Source organism: Euprymna scolopes, chromosome 2 (genome assembly GCF_053919585.1).
Source record: "Euprymna scolopes isolate OS-2025 chromosome 2, ASM5391958v1, whole genome shotgun sequence".
In the NCBI taxonomy this organism is placed as follows: Eukaryota; Metazoa; Mollusca; class Cephalopoda; order Sepiida; family Sepiolidae; genus Euprymna; species Euprymna scolopes.
Genome location: NC_136483.1, coordinates 40777546 through 40792111, shown reverse-complemented (window position 1 = coordinate 40792111; position 14566 = coordinate 40777546). Strand labels below are relative to the sequence as shown.

Genomic DNA, 14566 nt, shown 5'->3' with positions numbered 1-14566 from the left:
AATTGATCATGAAAACATATATGCACTTTTGACCTTCCATACTTCTGATTTTTACATCCATAATGTGGACAGGAGGTTGAGGGAGTACATGTCCAGAATATGGACTTATAGAAGGGATGAATATGTGTGAGATTTTTAAGAACTTTCTGTTGGCTTTGTATTTTTTTATTTTTTTATTTATTTATTTTATTTATTTATTTTTTTTTTTTTTTTTCAAATTAATAAGTGATGGTTTTATTTTTTCATATAAACATACACCTCTTCCCCACTTATCAATTCTCAAAAACTTCACCCGATAAGTTTGCAATTTATTCTTTCCTAACTTCAAATCTGGACAAACTTGTTAGCATTATTCATAATTTTTCATTTTTTTTTTCAATTGAAAGATATATAATATTTAAATAAATAAACTAGAAGCTAGAGTGAATATTTTCTTCAAAACAAATTTCCGAAACAGCAAATCAGATGAGGTTGTGGTGCCACGGATAATTGTTATGTAACATCAGGAGATAGACAAGTAGTGTTGATGTAGAAATTGGAAAGCGGTACAGATGAAGAAATAGCAAAAACTGTAAACATAACGAAAAACGTCTATAAGGTGTTTAGATAGTAATTGTCTGTATTTTTGAGATGAGGTGTTTTCATTGATTGAGATTGTCGGACTGACTTCCTCATCTTGGTTGTTATAGTCAGCAACGTTTCGGCCGTTTTGCCCTCCAGCCTTCATCAGGTGTTTTGTATCGAACTGGGGAACCGTTTGTTAGGAGTCTCGAACCCAACCCTTTATTATTATTATGGGGGTACCGTGTTCAGAATCCAGCTAGGCTCTGGGACATAATTGCTGATTCTCTGTTTTGAATGTTACTTTTCACTGCCTTCGTTCAGGATTGAACTACCCAAAGGTGCTGAGTTCAATCCTGAACGAAGGCAGTGAAAAGTAACATTCAAAACAGATAATCAGCAACTATGTCCCAGAGCCTAGCTGGATTCTGAACACGGTACCCCCATAATAATAATAAAGGGTTGGGTTCGAGACTCCTAACAAACGGTTCCCCAATTCGTTACAAAACACCTGATGAAGGCCGGAGGGCAAAACGGCCGAAACGTTGTGACAATAACAACCAAGATGAGGAAGTCAGTCCCACAATCTCAATCAAGGTGTTTAGACTCTTGCAAATATTAGAGTTAAAAAATAAAATGGAATAACAAAAAAAAAATTGATCCCTCTACATAAAGATGATTGATAATTTTAATTAAGAGATTTATGAATGAAATAATGAGTATTGATTGCTAGGAAATCGAAAATCCGCTTACATCATCCGCTTACATCATCACAAAAACTTATCATGCACACCCACAAATACTTCCTTTTAGGTAATACTAGCTCGGGTGCCCGGCGTTGCCCGGGTGTTTGGAAGTGTGTGTTAAGCAAAAAAAAAAAAAGAAAAAGTGGTAGTATGCATGCAGGCTTGAACCCGTACCGCAAAGGAGGAAAAGAACATGAAAAAAAAAAAACCTGACGTCTTTGCCGTTGCATCCATTGCCAGACCGGAAGTGGCGAAGGTTTAAATTAAGGCTAGTCAATCGAAAAGAGAGGATGACTTGCGAAAATAGCGACCCCCCCCCCCTTGTAAAAAAGTTCCCAGTTGAGAGTGAAGGAATTAATGTTTTTAGCTAATTTTTCGATATGTCTTATGAAGGGTCAAGCTTCAAAACGATACTGATCTCGTGAAAATCCGTCGCCTCTGTCAAAAGTTTTAGGCAGACATACAAACATACATACATACGTTTAAACAGACAGGTGAGATTTATTTAATAGATTATCTTTGGTGAGTGACTTCCCCAGCGCACCAGCAGAAAATTGAATTCCATAAAATAAACAAAAACTTAACGTTTTCATCTGTTAATTTTCTTATTAAAATACCATTGATGATTGTAAGATATTTGAAAATACATTTCAAATTAAGTTGTTGTGGCCAATGTGGCTTATCCAAATCAAATGCCTTATAAAAAAAAAAGTCTGCTTTATTGCAACATGGAATGGCCTTTATCAAGTGTTGTGTGTAAAGTTTACCCTTTTGCTTTCAGACCCAAATAATAAAAAATGGTTGTTTTTATTTTCCTTTGTTTTTCATTTCTCTTTTATTCTTTATTGTTAAATGGTGAGTACATGAATATCGATTATGCATATTGTATTGAGATATTTCAGGCATCTTTTCTTTAAAAAAAAAATATAAAAACAAACTTCTTACAGAAAAAAAAAAAGAAAATACAAGGGAGTTAATCCACTATTTTTCTATAGAAGTATATCAATGTTCTCTCCCTTTGACCGAATTTTTAATTTTGATTATATAAGTTTTGATGAAAAATTCTTAAACCTCTAATTATTGGTAAATTTCTCACCCATGTTTATTAGGTTACGTGATATTTAGATAATCATTCCAATATTTGTGAAGCGTAAAGTTGAAATTATTGCCCCAATTATTATCAATATATATTTTATGTATAATGTTGCTAGTGTTTAAATAGGAAAGTAAAGATGTCCAGATCATGTCATCGGTATGACGTAAAACTGTTACTCTAAAAATAAATAATTTTAAATGATATATATATACACAGGCGGTAAAAAGAAAGTCCGCACTTATAATTTTTTCCAAAACTTCAAATTTAAGCTAAATTTAATGTAACTGCTTAAACAAACTATACCTCTTTTGATTGGACTTTTATTCTTCTATAATTTTACCTGTTCATATTTGACTTTTAATTGAAATATTCTGGTGTTCACGTCAATTTAAAAAAATAACTTCAAAATTGAGGAGGCAAAAAGAAAGTTCGCACAATGGAAAATTGTTATTTAAATGTAACTTCAGGACATTAATGCAACACAAATATAACAGGAATGCAATGAACTAGTTAATGTTTAGTAGCATAGCCCTTCTGCAATTTGACAGCCTGCAATCTTTTGGGAATTCCTTGAATTAGACTGCAGCAATACTCCGGGGAAACGGCATCCCACTTTTCTTTGATTTTTATCCAAAGTTATTTCAAATTTGAAATTTTATCATTGCGTAGCTGTTGCTTGATGTAATGCCATACATTTTCGATAAGATTGCAGTCTAGAGATTGTGCAGGCTAATCGAAACACGGAATATCATGCTCTTCCAGGAACCTCTTGACATTGCCAGCTGTGTGAATAGGAGCATTATCCTGCATGAAGATGGGATTTTCATCCAAATTCTGACCAAAGTAGGGTAAAAAATGCTCAGTCAACATATTAATGTTCTTGGTCGAATTAATTCGACCTTGCAAGCGAACTATAGGCCCTGCACCATTGGTACTAATAATACCCCACACCAAAACTGAATCCCCACCACCTTGCAGCGTTGAAACTGAGAACCTAGGATTAAATTCTTCGTCTTTCCTCCAACGAACTTACTGCCTACCATGACTTCCTAGCTTATTGAACTTGCTTTCGTCGTTAAAAAGCACTTTTGACCAATATGAAGAGTCATGATCTTCATTGCACCTGACGAAGTCCAGACAGTGCTTTCTGTTCTTTACAGAAATCATTGGCTTGCGTCTTGCAACATATTCTCACAAATTAAATTCCTTTAGTCTGTTCTTGACAGTAGAAAGAAAGCACTTTTTAACCAGATTGCACTGTTGTTGGATTTGGGGAGCCGTTTCAAATCTGTTTCTTAGGCTGCGGATCTTGATAGCATTGTCTTCCCTGTTAGAAGTAACTGTAGGATGACCTGATTTAGGGGCATCTCGAACACTGCCAGTGTTTTGGTGCTTTTGCACAGTCTTCCGTACTGTTTTCTCATCACATTTCAATCTGCAACCAATTTCTCAATTGGATAAACCAGAAAGGTGGAGATTAATGAGCTCCTGATGATCACTAAGAGAAAGTCGTGGCATATGGACTAAATGTTACATTGTATAACCTGGAACAATGACAATTACGATTAGAGATGCTTTGTTGGCTGTTATTGGATATTTTAAACTGATTTAGGGGCGATAATTTAAGCTGGTTTTAAGGGAATTTGTTGCGGACTTTCTTTTTGCCTCCTTAATTTGAAGCTATTTTTTTAAAATGATGTGAACACTAGAATATTTCAATTAAAAGTCAAATATGAAAAGGTAAAATTATAGAGGAATAAAAGGCGAATCAAATGAGATATAGTTTGTTTAAACAGTTACATTAAATTTAGCTTAAATTTGCAGTTTTGGAAAAAATTACAAGTGCTGACTTTCTTTTTGCCGGCACTGTGTGTGTGTGTGTGTATATATATATATATATATATATATATATATATAAAATATCATTTAAATTAAGTTCCAAAAGTAAACATATGCAAAATACATTTGTTTCAAAACAATTTTTATTAAGTAAATTGGAATCAAGCCAAAACATAGATTGAAATGACTCAAAGCTATTTATACTTTAAAATAAAAACTGCAATTTTCAGAAAATTTCATAAAAACATCCAATAATGAAATATACGTTGACTAAAATCAAGCAGAAGAAACAAAAATCAGCATTTTGTAATCTAAGAAAAAAAAATTTACAGTACTCCCACAACACTTCCTTTAAATTCAACATGTTCTCTTTGGTGTAAAACACTTAACACAGCTAATTCATTCATATGCAAATGCATTTATATTTTAAAATACATGTCCCTATAATCCTTAAAGATCATTTCACATGGTATAAACTCATTCCCAAATGAGCACTTAATTTCTAGTGCTTCATATACAGCCAAACAGTTAGCCCTCGATATGCATACTAAACTAACTTTTGATATATGACTGGGCACAACTAGGCCATTGGTACACAGCCAGACACGATTAGGCCATTGGTACATGATCGAGCACCACTCGGCCATACACGGCCAGGTATGACTAGCTCTTCACATATTTGTTGACATTCAAACATAAAATAACTCATTGTTAAAAATTCTCCATAACATGACGATTCTAATTTTCAAAAGTCTGAGTCTCGAATTGTAATTTGATATTCTCCATTGCATGACAACTCTAATTTTTAAAAAGTCCAACTTGAACCGTAATTTAATCTTCTCCATAACATGACAATGACAATTTTCAAAAAGTCTGCCCCTCAAAATGCAATTTAATCTTCTCCATATCATGACATCATTTCTCAAAAATCCTACTCATCCTGTAATTAAAACTTCTTTATAACAGGACGATTCTAACTCTAAAAAAGTCTGACTCTTGACATGGCCGCATCAACGTCACTTTTTTCATGCCAAAATAGCTTCTAATCTAAGAAAAAAATTATAGCCCTTCCATGACATTCACATAACTTCTTACATTCAGTGTGTTCCCTTTGCTGCCAAACATTCGACTGGTACTTCTTCCAATTCATTCTTAACACAGCTAATTCATTCATATACAAATAATGCATTTTTTAAATGAATATTCATGATATGGAATTACGGTTGAAAGCAATTGTGTAGTGAAGTGTTCTAATTAAAGGAGAGTAACTGTTGGTTATTCAGTTTATCTTTTACATTTACAGTTAAAGGGAAGCAACTCCAATTTTACCAAAAAGTTGAAAATTAGAAAAGATTTTTATGATAAAAAACATGATTTACCAAGCTGTAAAAAATTTAAATACTATTTAGATTATTGTGAAATAAATAGTTAAATCTAATCTATAGATGTAAGAAATACATTTAGCATTTATTTAATTCATGAAAGTATCATATTAATAATATTGAAAAAATGCATTATATCTAAATTTGGAAATAAAATGAATATAAATTCTTTAGTGATTATTGATTGTTTCAAATGATATTTACTCCTAAGCAAAATAGTTACAAAAAAAAGATTAGCGTAGATTAGTATGTTTCTTATTAATTATTATTATTTACTTTGATTTCATATTCCTGAAATAATTACATTTAAAATTATGCTTTGTATAAACTAGAAAGGGTAGATTCAGGTATTTATTGAGAATTTATATAATTTATACACACACACCCATATATATATATATATATATATATATATTCCAGTTTCAAATTTTGCTAGGTCTAGCCACACTAATATTAACAAATCATAGCGATGATGAATCCTGTTTGTTGATTTAAATGTTAGAAATTTATTAGAAGACTAATCTTTATTTTGATTTTAATTTCAGTCATCTAAAATTTAAACAATTCTTTATTCTGAGATCGCTATGAAATATTTATGAATATCAGATGTTCTTTTTATTATGAAAGGCCTTAATTACCTATAATCGTCTCCATTTCTCAAACTCTCCTGAATTCTAGCCCAATCTAATAATAAACCAACCATGAGGATGGTATATATGTATACTATTAATATCTTATCTTAGTCTTTTACATTTGTTTCTTTTCAACCCATTTTTCTCTTCAGTTGGTTTCATTTTATTTTCCTTATGTTGTTTTACAGATGTCTACATGTAATATTTTATGTCTATATCTTCATTGCCACAGCCAGACTAATTAGATTGGGTTAGTATTGAAGAGAGATGGGGAAGAAAAATATATTTGGATCATCTGTGACAATGTCTGATTTTCATAAATAAATGCTTGAACGATTTTGTGGTTTCATTTGAACATGGACGACTAGCAAAATTCTTGATCTTTTAGGATTTTCTGTTTTCATTTTATTTTCTTTCAGTATTTTTGGATGAATACGAAAATAACAATATATTTTTAATATTTCTATCATTTGAAAAACTTTATCAAAAAAATTGTACAACTTGTAAAGAAAAAAGTTTGTTTATATCTGTTATATTTTATATTCACATTTTATATAACTTTTCTCTTTATTTAGAAAATATTATTTAATGTCAATTGTGATACATTTTTTTTTTTTGTTTATATTATTATTGCTATAAAACTGTGCTTGTCAGGCATGATGTCTGTTTTTAGCCATCATAAGATGTAAACAATCAGCATCTTGGAATGTTTTTTTTTTTTCATCACTTAAAATTGTAATGTTTTTACTCAAACATGTGTTATAAGTGCTTACAAAAGTACAGTTTTCTGAATGAGGCATGTTAAAATAAAAATAATTAATACTTAACTGCATGTTTTAATATTTTAGGTTGTTTGGAAAATAATGATCAATTTAAGAAATAACCATTTATTTGTTGAGTTTATGGAGGACCAATTAAATCAAGCTTTTTCACCTTACTAATTTGCTTTAAATGGTCGTACACTGTTGAAATATTGACATTAAGTACCTTAGATATTTCTCTTCTATTTTGACATGATTTTGTTCAACAAGTGCTAAGCCATAGTCATAAAACTGTTAGCAATAGACAAAGACTATTAAGCTAATTAGGGAATGCATCATGGTAGTTAATCAATACAGAACTTCGAAAATGTGACAATGATACATGTTCATTCACACAATTCTGAGGCAGCACGTTCAGGACTGCAGAATACAAGACAAAAGGAGATCGCTGGTACATCTTTGAGCAAACACCGGTATGATTATGCAGACCGTCTAAAGATTCATTATCAAAAGTACATGGCTGTACTTTAATTATTTTTTTTTTTATTTTTTTTTTTGAAGGCAGGATTTACCGCATACTCTGTTGATATTGGTGGTTGCTTAAGAAGCATTATGAACAAGTTTGGACGCAGTTGAGAAAAAAGAAATTGTTGGGAATTTGTTAAATAGTCATACTCAACTATGTGAAACCACATTGACTGAAAGTGATGTTCATATTCCCATGAAACACAAAATGGTATCACTTTGTTTTAATCTATTTTAAATATTTTTAAAACATAATTAAAAAGAAATAATTTAATATTGCTAAGAAACTTCCTCTGAAGGTGTAAGTCGATGATACACCCAGGGTGCATGCCACACCAAGAGAGGAGCGCTAACTCTTACAAATTCTAATATTTACATTCGGGTCATAATAATTATTTCAGTATATGTTTATATAACCATGTCTCTAACTAAATACATCAGTTGTATTACTCTCAAATTCATCAGCCATATTTTTCCATAAATTTTAACGATTTAACCTGTTTATTTATTTATTTTTTTTTAATTAAATAATCAACTGTGAATGCAGAACAGTATTAGTGCAAATGACAACATCATTAAAAAGCAGTGATAATATGACTGGAAAAGTCATATTGTCAAGTTTTATAACAATTTGTCAAAAAATGAAGGCATCATAAACATTTAAATAAAATACAAAAATTTAGCTATGATTTGGTAATTCCATAGAAAATGGAGACTCTAAACTTAGACAATTTTCAACAGGATGTGAAGAGTTAAAACATGTCGAATTGTACATAAAACATCAAAATTTTAAAACTGAATTGAAAAATCGATCAAATTTTCCAAACAACTTTCTCATATTTTGTAATCGTAGACTGGCAGCTTGTCTTTCTCTTTTATTAAATATATAAAAAATATTGTCACATCTAGTGGTCTACACACATTTTTTTTTTATATCTGTTTTGGAAGAAGAGTTTATTTGTCTTCCTACAAACAATCTTTAGTGTTATCCATTTTATATTTTCAAAGTTTACTTTACAATGTTATGTTGGTGTGATTAATGAGGTTTGACCACAGGATCAGTGGTGGTCACATGTATGAGAGCACATAGCCGATTGGTTGGGTATAATCACGTGATGTAGACTTATTAGCCCATTTCTACAGAAGAAAAGGTAACAAAACATTGTCTACCCTAGAAACTGCTGGTACAGATGGCTAATCAATGCACAATTTTGTTATAAATATCGAAATATTTTATGCTATTTTTAAGTAAAAATAAAGGTAATGAGCCAGTAATACCAAATCCAAGCATTATTATAAATTCTGGAATGAATATCCATTCACAAATAAGTGTTGTAAACAATGCCCGTAGAAGATCCAATCACAAAGTTAAATATTTTTTTAAATTTCATAGAAATCATTTTCTTTTTAAAATATTTTTTAGAAAAGATTTTAATTATGTAACTACTTGAAAATATCCATTTTTATTGACACTGCCTGTTTCAAAAGTAACAACAGCTTTTGTAAGCATATATCATTTTTATTACTGGCCCATACTTTCATAAAACAAAGGAACCTCTCTCTGTACACACAAACATGTTATTATCATGATACAAAAGTTGAATTTGTTTTTGTTTTTTCGTAAGTTATATATATATATATATATATATATATATATATATATATATTAATCACACAAAATACATATTAAAATATTCCTGCATTTCAGAATTGAGTTATGTTTGAAAATAATCCATTTTAATTGTTCTAATTAGTCACAAGTTATTGTTCAACAGAATACTCCAAAAACAATTATTTAGGAATCCTTATTCCACAGAGTTTCAAAAAATGCTATTCTTCTCCTCAGGGGAAAGAAAGATATTAGCAAATTACTAGTATAGCCGAGCTAAGAATTATATACTAGTAATTTGCTAATATTTTTTCTTTTCTCTGAAGAGAAGAATAGCTTTGAAACTTTGAAACTCCACAGAATAAGAATTTCTTAAAAATTGTTTTTTGGAATATTCTGTCAAACAATTAATTTCCTTGTAAATTTTAATTTACAGTCTTGATTTCTTTTCCTTATGACAAGCTCTACTTTCTGTTGTGTTTGTATTGAGCTTTTTTATTTGGTTGAGATTGATATATAAATATTAATATTTATAATTGCTTTAAGTTTACACTTGCTTTTATTGAATAAACTTTTCATTCCTATTACCTGAATTGATATATATATATATATATATATATATATATATAATCGAAATCAATAATAATATTGAAATTGTCCCATTCAAAAAAATTAGGGAATCACTTTGAAAACACATCAGATCTAAACAGGGGAAAAAAATGATCTTAAATATCTTCCCTGATAATAAGTAGGTGATGTCTTAGTAATAAAATGATGGATAGAAATGAAAGTGATCACAGGAGGGAAATCAGAGACACCCAAAAAATAAAAGTTAAAAAATTATGCAGCAGACCAGTCCATTTTGCCAAAATGTCATTGTAGAGACTCAAAATGATTCTCAGTAATTTGTGTGCCCCCCCTCCACATGCTTGCACACATGCCTGACAACATCTGGGCATGTTCCTAATGAGACAACAGATGGTGTTTTATTGGATCTCCTCCCAGATCTGAACACTCTGAGGGGCAACCCAGCAGTACTGGATAGACCCAAACATGATGTCCCAGAGATATTGATGATCTATTGGGTTTAGGTCGGGTGAATGGGGGTGGGCAGTCATTAATATTGATTCTTTTATGCTGCAAGTATTGTGTGTGTACTCTAACCACATGAAGTCTATCATTGCCGTGGACCAGGAGGAACCTAGGTCCTACTGCACCAGCATAGGTTCTGATAATTGGTTCAAGAATTTCATCCCAATATCTGATAGCAGTCAGTGTGCCATTATCTAACCATCTAGGGACATGCCTCCCCAGACGAATATTGACCCACCCACAAACCAGTCATGAATGATTTTGCAGGCAGCATAAAGTTCTCCATAGCATCTCTAGACCTCTTTCACATCTGTTGCATGTGCTCAGATTGAATTTGCTCTCATTGGTGGAGAGCACAGGGCACGAGTGGCTTAGTTGCCAATTTTGATGGTCTATGGCAAGTATTAATGAAGCTCTACAGTGCTGGGCAGTGAGCACTGAGCACAGGGCCACGTACAGGATATCTAGCCCTCGGGTCACCCTCATGAAGCTTGTTTCTGATTGTTTGGTCAGAAACATTAACACCAGTGGCCTGCTGGAGGTAATTTTGTAGGGCTCTGGCAATATTCATTCTGTTTCTCCTTGCACAAAGACACTGATACCAATCTTGTTGTGGGATCTTCTACAGCCCTATCCAGCTCTCCTGGGGTAACTACCTGTCTCCTGGAATCTCCTCCATGCTCTTGAAACTGTGCTGGGCGATATAGCAAATCTTGCAACGACATATATTGATGTGTCATTTTGTAGGAGTTGCACTATTTGTCCAGGTACCACACCATGCTATCAACAGAGGTATTGATCCAAGCCAAATGAAAAACTACAGCAGTAGAAAGTCAGTCAGTAAAAAAAATCAGCTTCAAAAGATGAGAAAGGAAAATAAGTATCAGTGGCTGCAATCATTCTTGTTTTGGGTGGTGTCTCATTGTTGCCCCTTTGAAACTGATTAACAACCCCCCCCTCTGCTACATAACTGACCAGATGAATATCCAAAAAGTTTGATGGATTGTTATCTGATTAAAAAGTGTTCCTCTAGTTTTTTTTTTTTTTTTTTTTTTTTTTTTAGCAGTTAAAAAGATGGATCGGAAAAGAAACAAACAAGAATTGTCACTGTTGTTCATGCATAAAAGAAAAAATGCTGCCCAAATATATATATATATATTGTAAATTGTTTTTTATTCATACAAACCTTATTGGCTATATAGGTGCATACATGTTTCAGCTATGATTTCTTTTGAAATCCAGAGTCATCAGGCGACTAGTTTCAAATAATACGGTTGACACTAGTTGGCCTGATGGTGCTGGATTTCGAAAGAAATTACAGCTGAAATATGTATGCACATATGTAGTCAATAATCTATGATACAATATAATATATATAAAATGACCTTGTCTGTCTGAGAAACGGTCTCTACTAAATTCCTCTCTTTATTTTTGGTCTACAGACTTGAAATTTGATATATCAACTTTCAAGTCAGTAGACTTTGGACCTGTGGAACAAATTTGATTTGGTTTGTAGCTGGTAAAACTAGTTATAGTGCTCTTCTATATACACTTATAGGTTACACAAGGTTACTTTTTAATTTTTTTTATGTGGATGGATGTGGCTCAGAGGGTTACAAATAGGGCTGGAGCGCTAAATGTTTTGGTTTCGATTCTAGCAAGTCATTTTTTTTTTTTTAACTTTTGAAATCATTATATATTGCTACAATATAATAATCAAGAGAGTATTGGCTCTATAATACACATATGAAATCTGCATAAATTTAAAATATATTTAAGTTCATTTTACAATTGTGAAATGACGGGCAGCCTGTTAGTAAGAAAATAAAACAAGTAATCTATTTTGATTACAAAAAGTATATCATTTTGAATCAATTTTACACAATTTTAAATGTTTTTTTTTCTAATGTTTTTTTCTTTCTTTTTTTAATCTTTTTTAGCCCAACAAACATGCCTCAATTACTAGATGGTTGTCCTCCTCTTCATGGTTCGCGTGATGACCCAGAAGCCATGGACACATCCTCCTGCACAGCCTTATCAGTTCCAAAGCGATCACGGTCACCTGCCATTGCCACAAGTCGAGCTACCAACCAAGCTAGTCTAATGGAGAGCCGGAGCCATCAACAGAACTATCGTCGTCTATGACATTCACAATTTCTAGGACCTTTTTGTAGATCTGAATTATTTGTTTTCTGAAATTTTTTTTCTCCCATTTAAGAAAAAAAAATTTTTTTTTTATATTTTAAAAATAATTTACTTTTTTTTTCTTCTTACTTTTAAGCTTATAAGGACATGTATGAATGCTCTTTCTTTTATTCTTAAAGTTTGATGCCTGTTCTGTAGCCATCATATAGAAATGATTGTGTCTGGGGGCTAGCAACTATATATGCAATCAGGAGTGGCTGAATTCAGTCTATTTATCAAGACTTGAATATAAGCAAACATAATTGTGTATACGATTGTCATTAATACCTACAGCTCCCACCCCTTAATGTGTGCAGATGTATGTGTGAACGATTAAGTGTATATGATGATAATGTATGTGCGTATGCAGACACGCACCGACATTGGTATATTATTTTATTATAATTTCTTTTACAATCAAAAACTAGCTATCAAAAAAAGTAAGCGTGAAGAAAATTTGAAGAAAAATTGTTCAACCGGATAAAGTCTACATTTTACTTATGTCTCAAGTTTAAATTGTTTTTATCACCAGATTAAAATTAAGCACTTAAAAAAAAAATAGTAATCAGATTTAGGAAGATTTTCATTTTCTCACATTTTAAAATTACAGAATTTCTCTCAATTTTACTTCATTATAAATTACGTTTTCTTTATAGATAGAAATATTAACAATTAAAATAAAAGTCAATGATTTAAATTTTGAATTCTCATAAGGTCAATTGTTTCCCACAAAATTACATATCACTTGTTGACAATTGCTTTGTTGTTGGCATTAGTATTGACACTTTGTCAACATTAATGTTGACAATTAGATAATTTGTCAATAATCGTATTTCCTGTACAAACATGTTGTTAGATTAAACCGGTTTCAGAGTTAATATTTCACACTGCAATTTGTTGTACAGAGTTAAAGTTTCACTCACATTGCCTGCGCTATGTTAAAAAGTTTTGTTTTTCTTTGTTGTAATACAATTAAATTTTTTAATTATCCAAATATCTTTAAAAGATAGAAATTATTGGTATTTTACCCTTTTTTTTTTTTAATTCAAATATAGTTTCCTTTTTAATTGTTATGCAAAATAGATTTTTTGATTCACATAAGCTGCATGTCTTCTGTTTTAAATGGAAAGCAACAGTTAGCTTAATAACATCACAACAAGTATTCATTCTGAAAACTATACTTTTTATAGTTATGGATCACCCAAATAACCTATAATTCTTCATTTTACCTTAACATAGGCTTATGAGCATAGAATATAAAATATTGATTTAAGTAATGCCAAGACGTGTGTCGATGCCTTCAATAAAAAAGGAAAATATGAAAAGTAACCAACAGTAGAAGAAACAAAGAGGAACAAATGTAAAAAAGGCATGCAGTATTTATATCCAATCTGATTCATTTTTGTGATTTAAGGGACTAATATTGTTTGAAGAAAGGCATGAACCCACATTTTCATTCCAACTATTGATCAAAATAGCAACTTGTATTCAATTAATCATATATCCTGAATCGTTTACAATAGATATTGTTTCAGCATTAACCAACCTTAAAAAGGGTTGATGTGCCATTATACAGACGAACCAAATCATCTTTTCTCTCCAGCTGTTTGTGTTCTTCATTAAGAATAAACGCTAGCTATATTACTAGGGCTGCGACAACAGAATATTCTTTTCATTCTCAAGTATATATCCGACACAGGAAGACATAGTCAATCAACCACATCAGTCTATATAAAAACATAAGATATTAATGGATATATACTCAAGAGTCAAAACAATGAAAAGAATATGCTGTTGTCACAGCCCTATATATTACTTTGGTTTCCAATGACCTTGATTTTTAAAGCCATTATTAACAAAAATAATTGAGTATTGAATCAAGACTTGAAGTCTTTCATACATAATGACTCAGTTCATGTGTTATTCTACAAGTTTAAATGTAACATTACTTTGTATAATTCTAATATAAGTATTATTTGATTACCGTTAAATTAATTAACTTTCATTTAATTTTTTATATATGTTTGGCCAACTGTGATAAACTCCATTTCCCAATGGTATATCATACACCTATCTTAAATGGCTTTTATTTTAAGAATATAGTTGGTACATTCTTTATGTAAAATTTTACGTGTGAGT

General features: G+C 31.3%; 1 protein-coding gene across 8 annotated transcripts in view; it reads left to right on the top strand.

The window, feature by feature from the left end:
* Nucleotides 1-12966, top strand: part of LOC145291348 (ribosomal protein S6 kinase beta-1-like) — a 282083-nt gene extending 269117 nt beyond the window's left edge. For 6 of the 8 annotated variants that reach the window (XM_080137168.1, XM_080137159.1, XM_080137148.1 and 3 more), the window contains one exon: nt 12184-12522. In XM_080137168.1, coding sequence (XP_079993294.1) covers nt 12184-12388 — 205 coding nt within the window. In that variant the 3' untranslated portion in view covers nt 12389-12522. Of the gene's footprint in view, nt 1-12183 lie in introns of all 8 variants that reach the window. The other 2 variants (XM_080137175.1, XM_080137142.1) reach the window with 1 other exon arrangement.
* The last annotated feature ends 1600 nt before the right edge of the window (nt 12967-14566 follow it).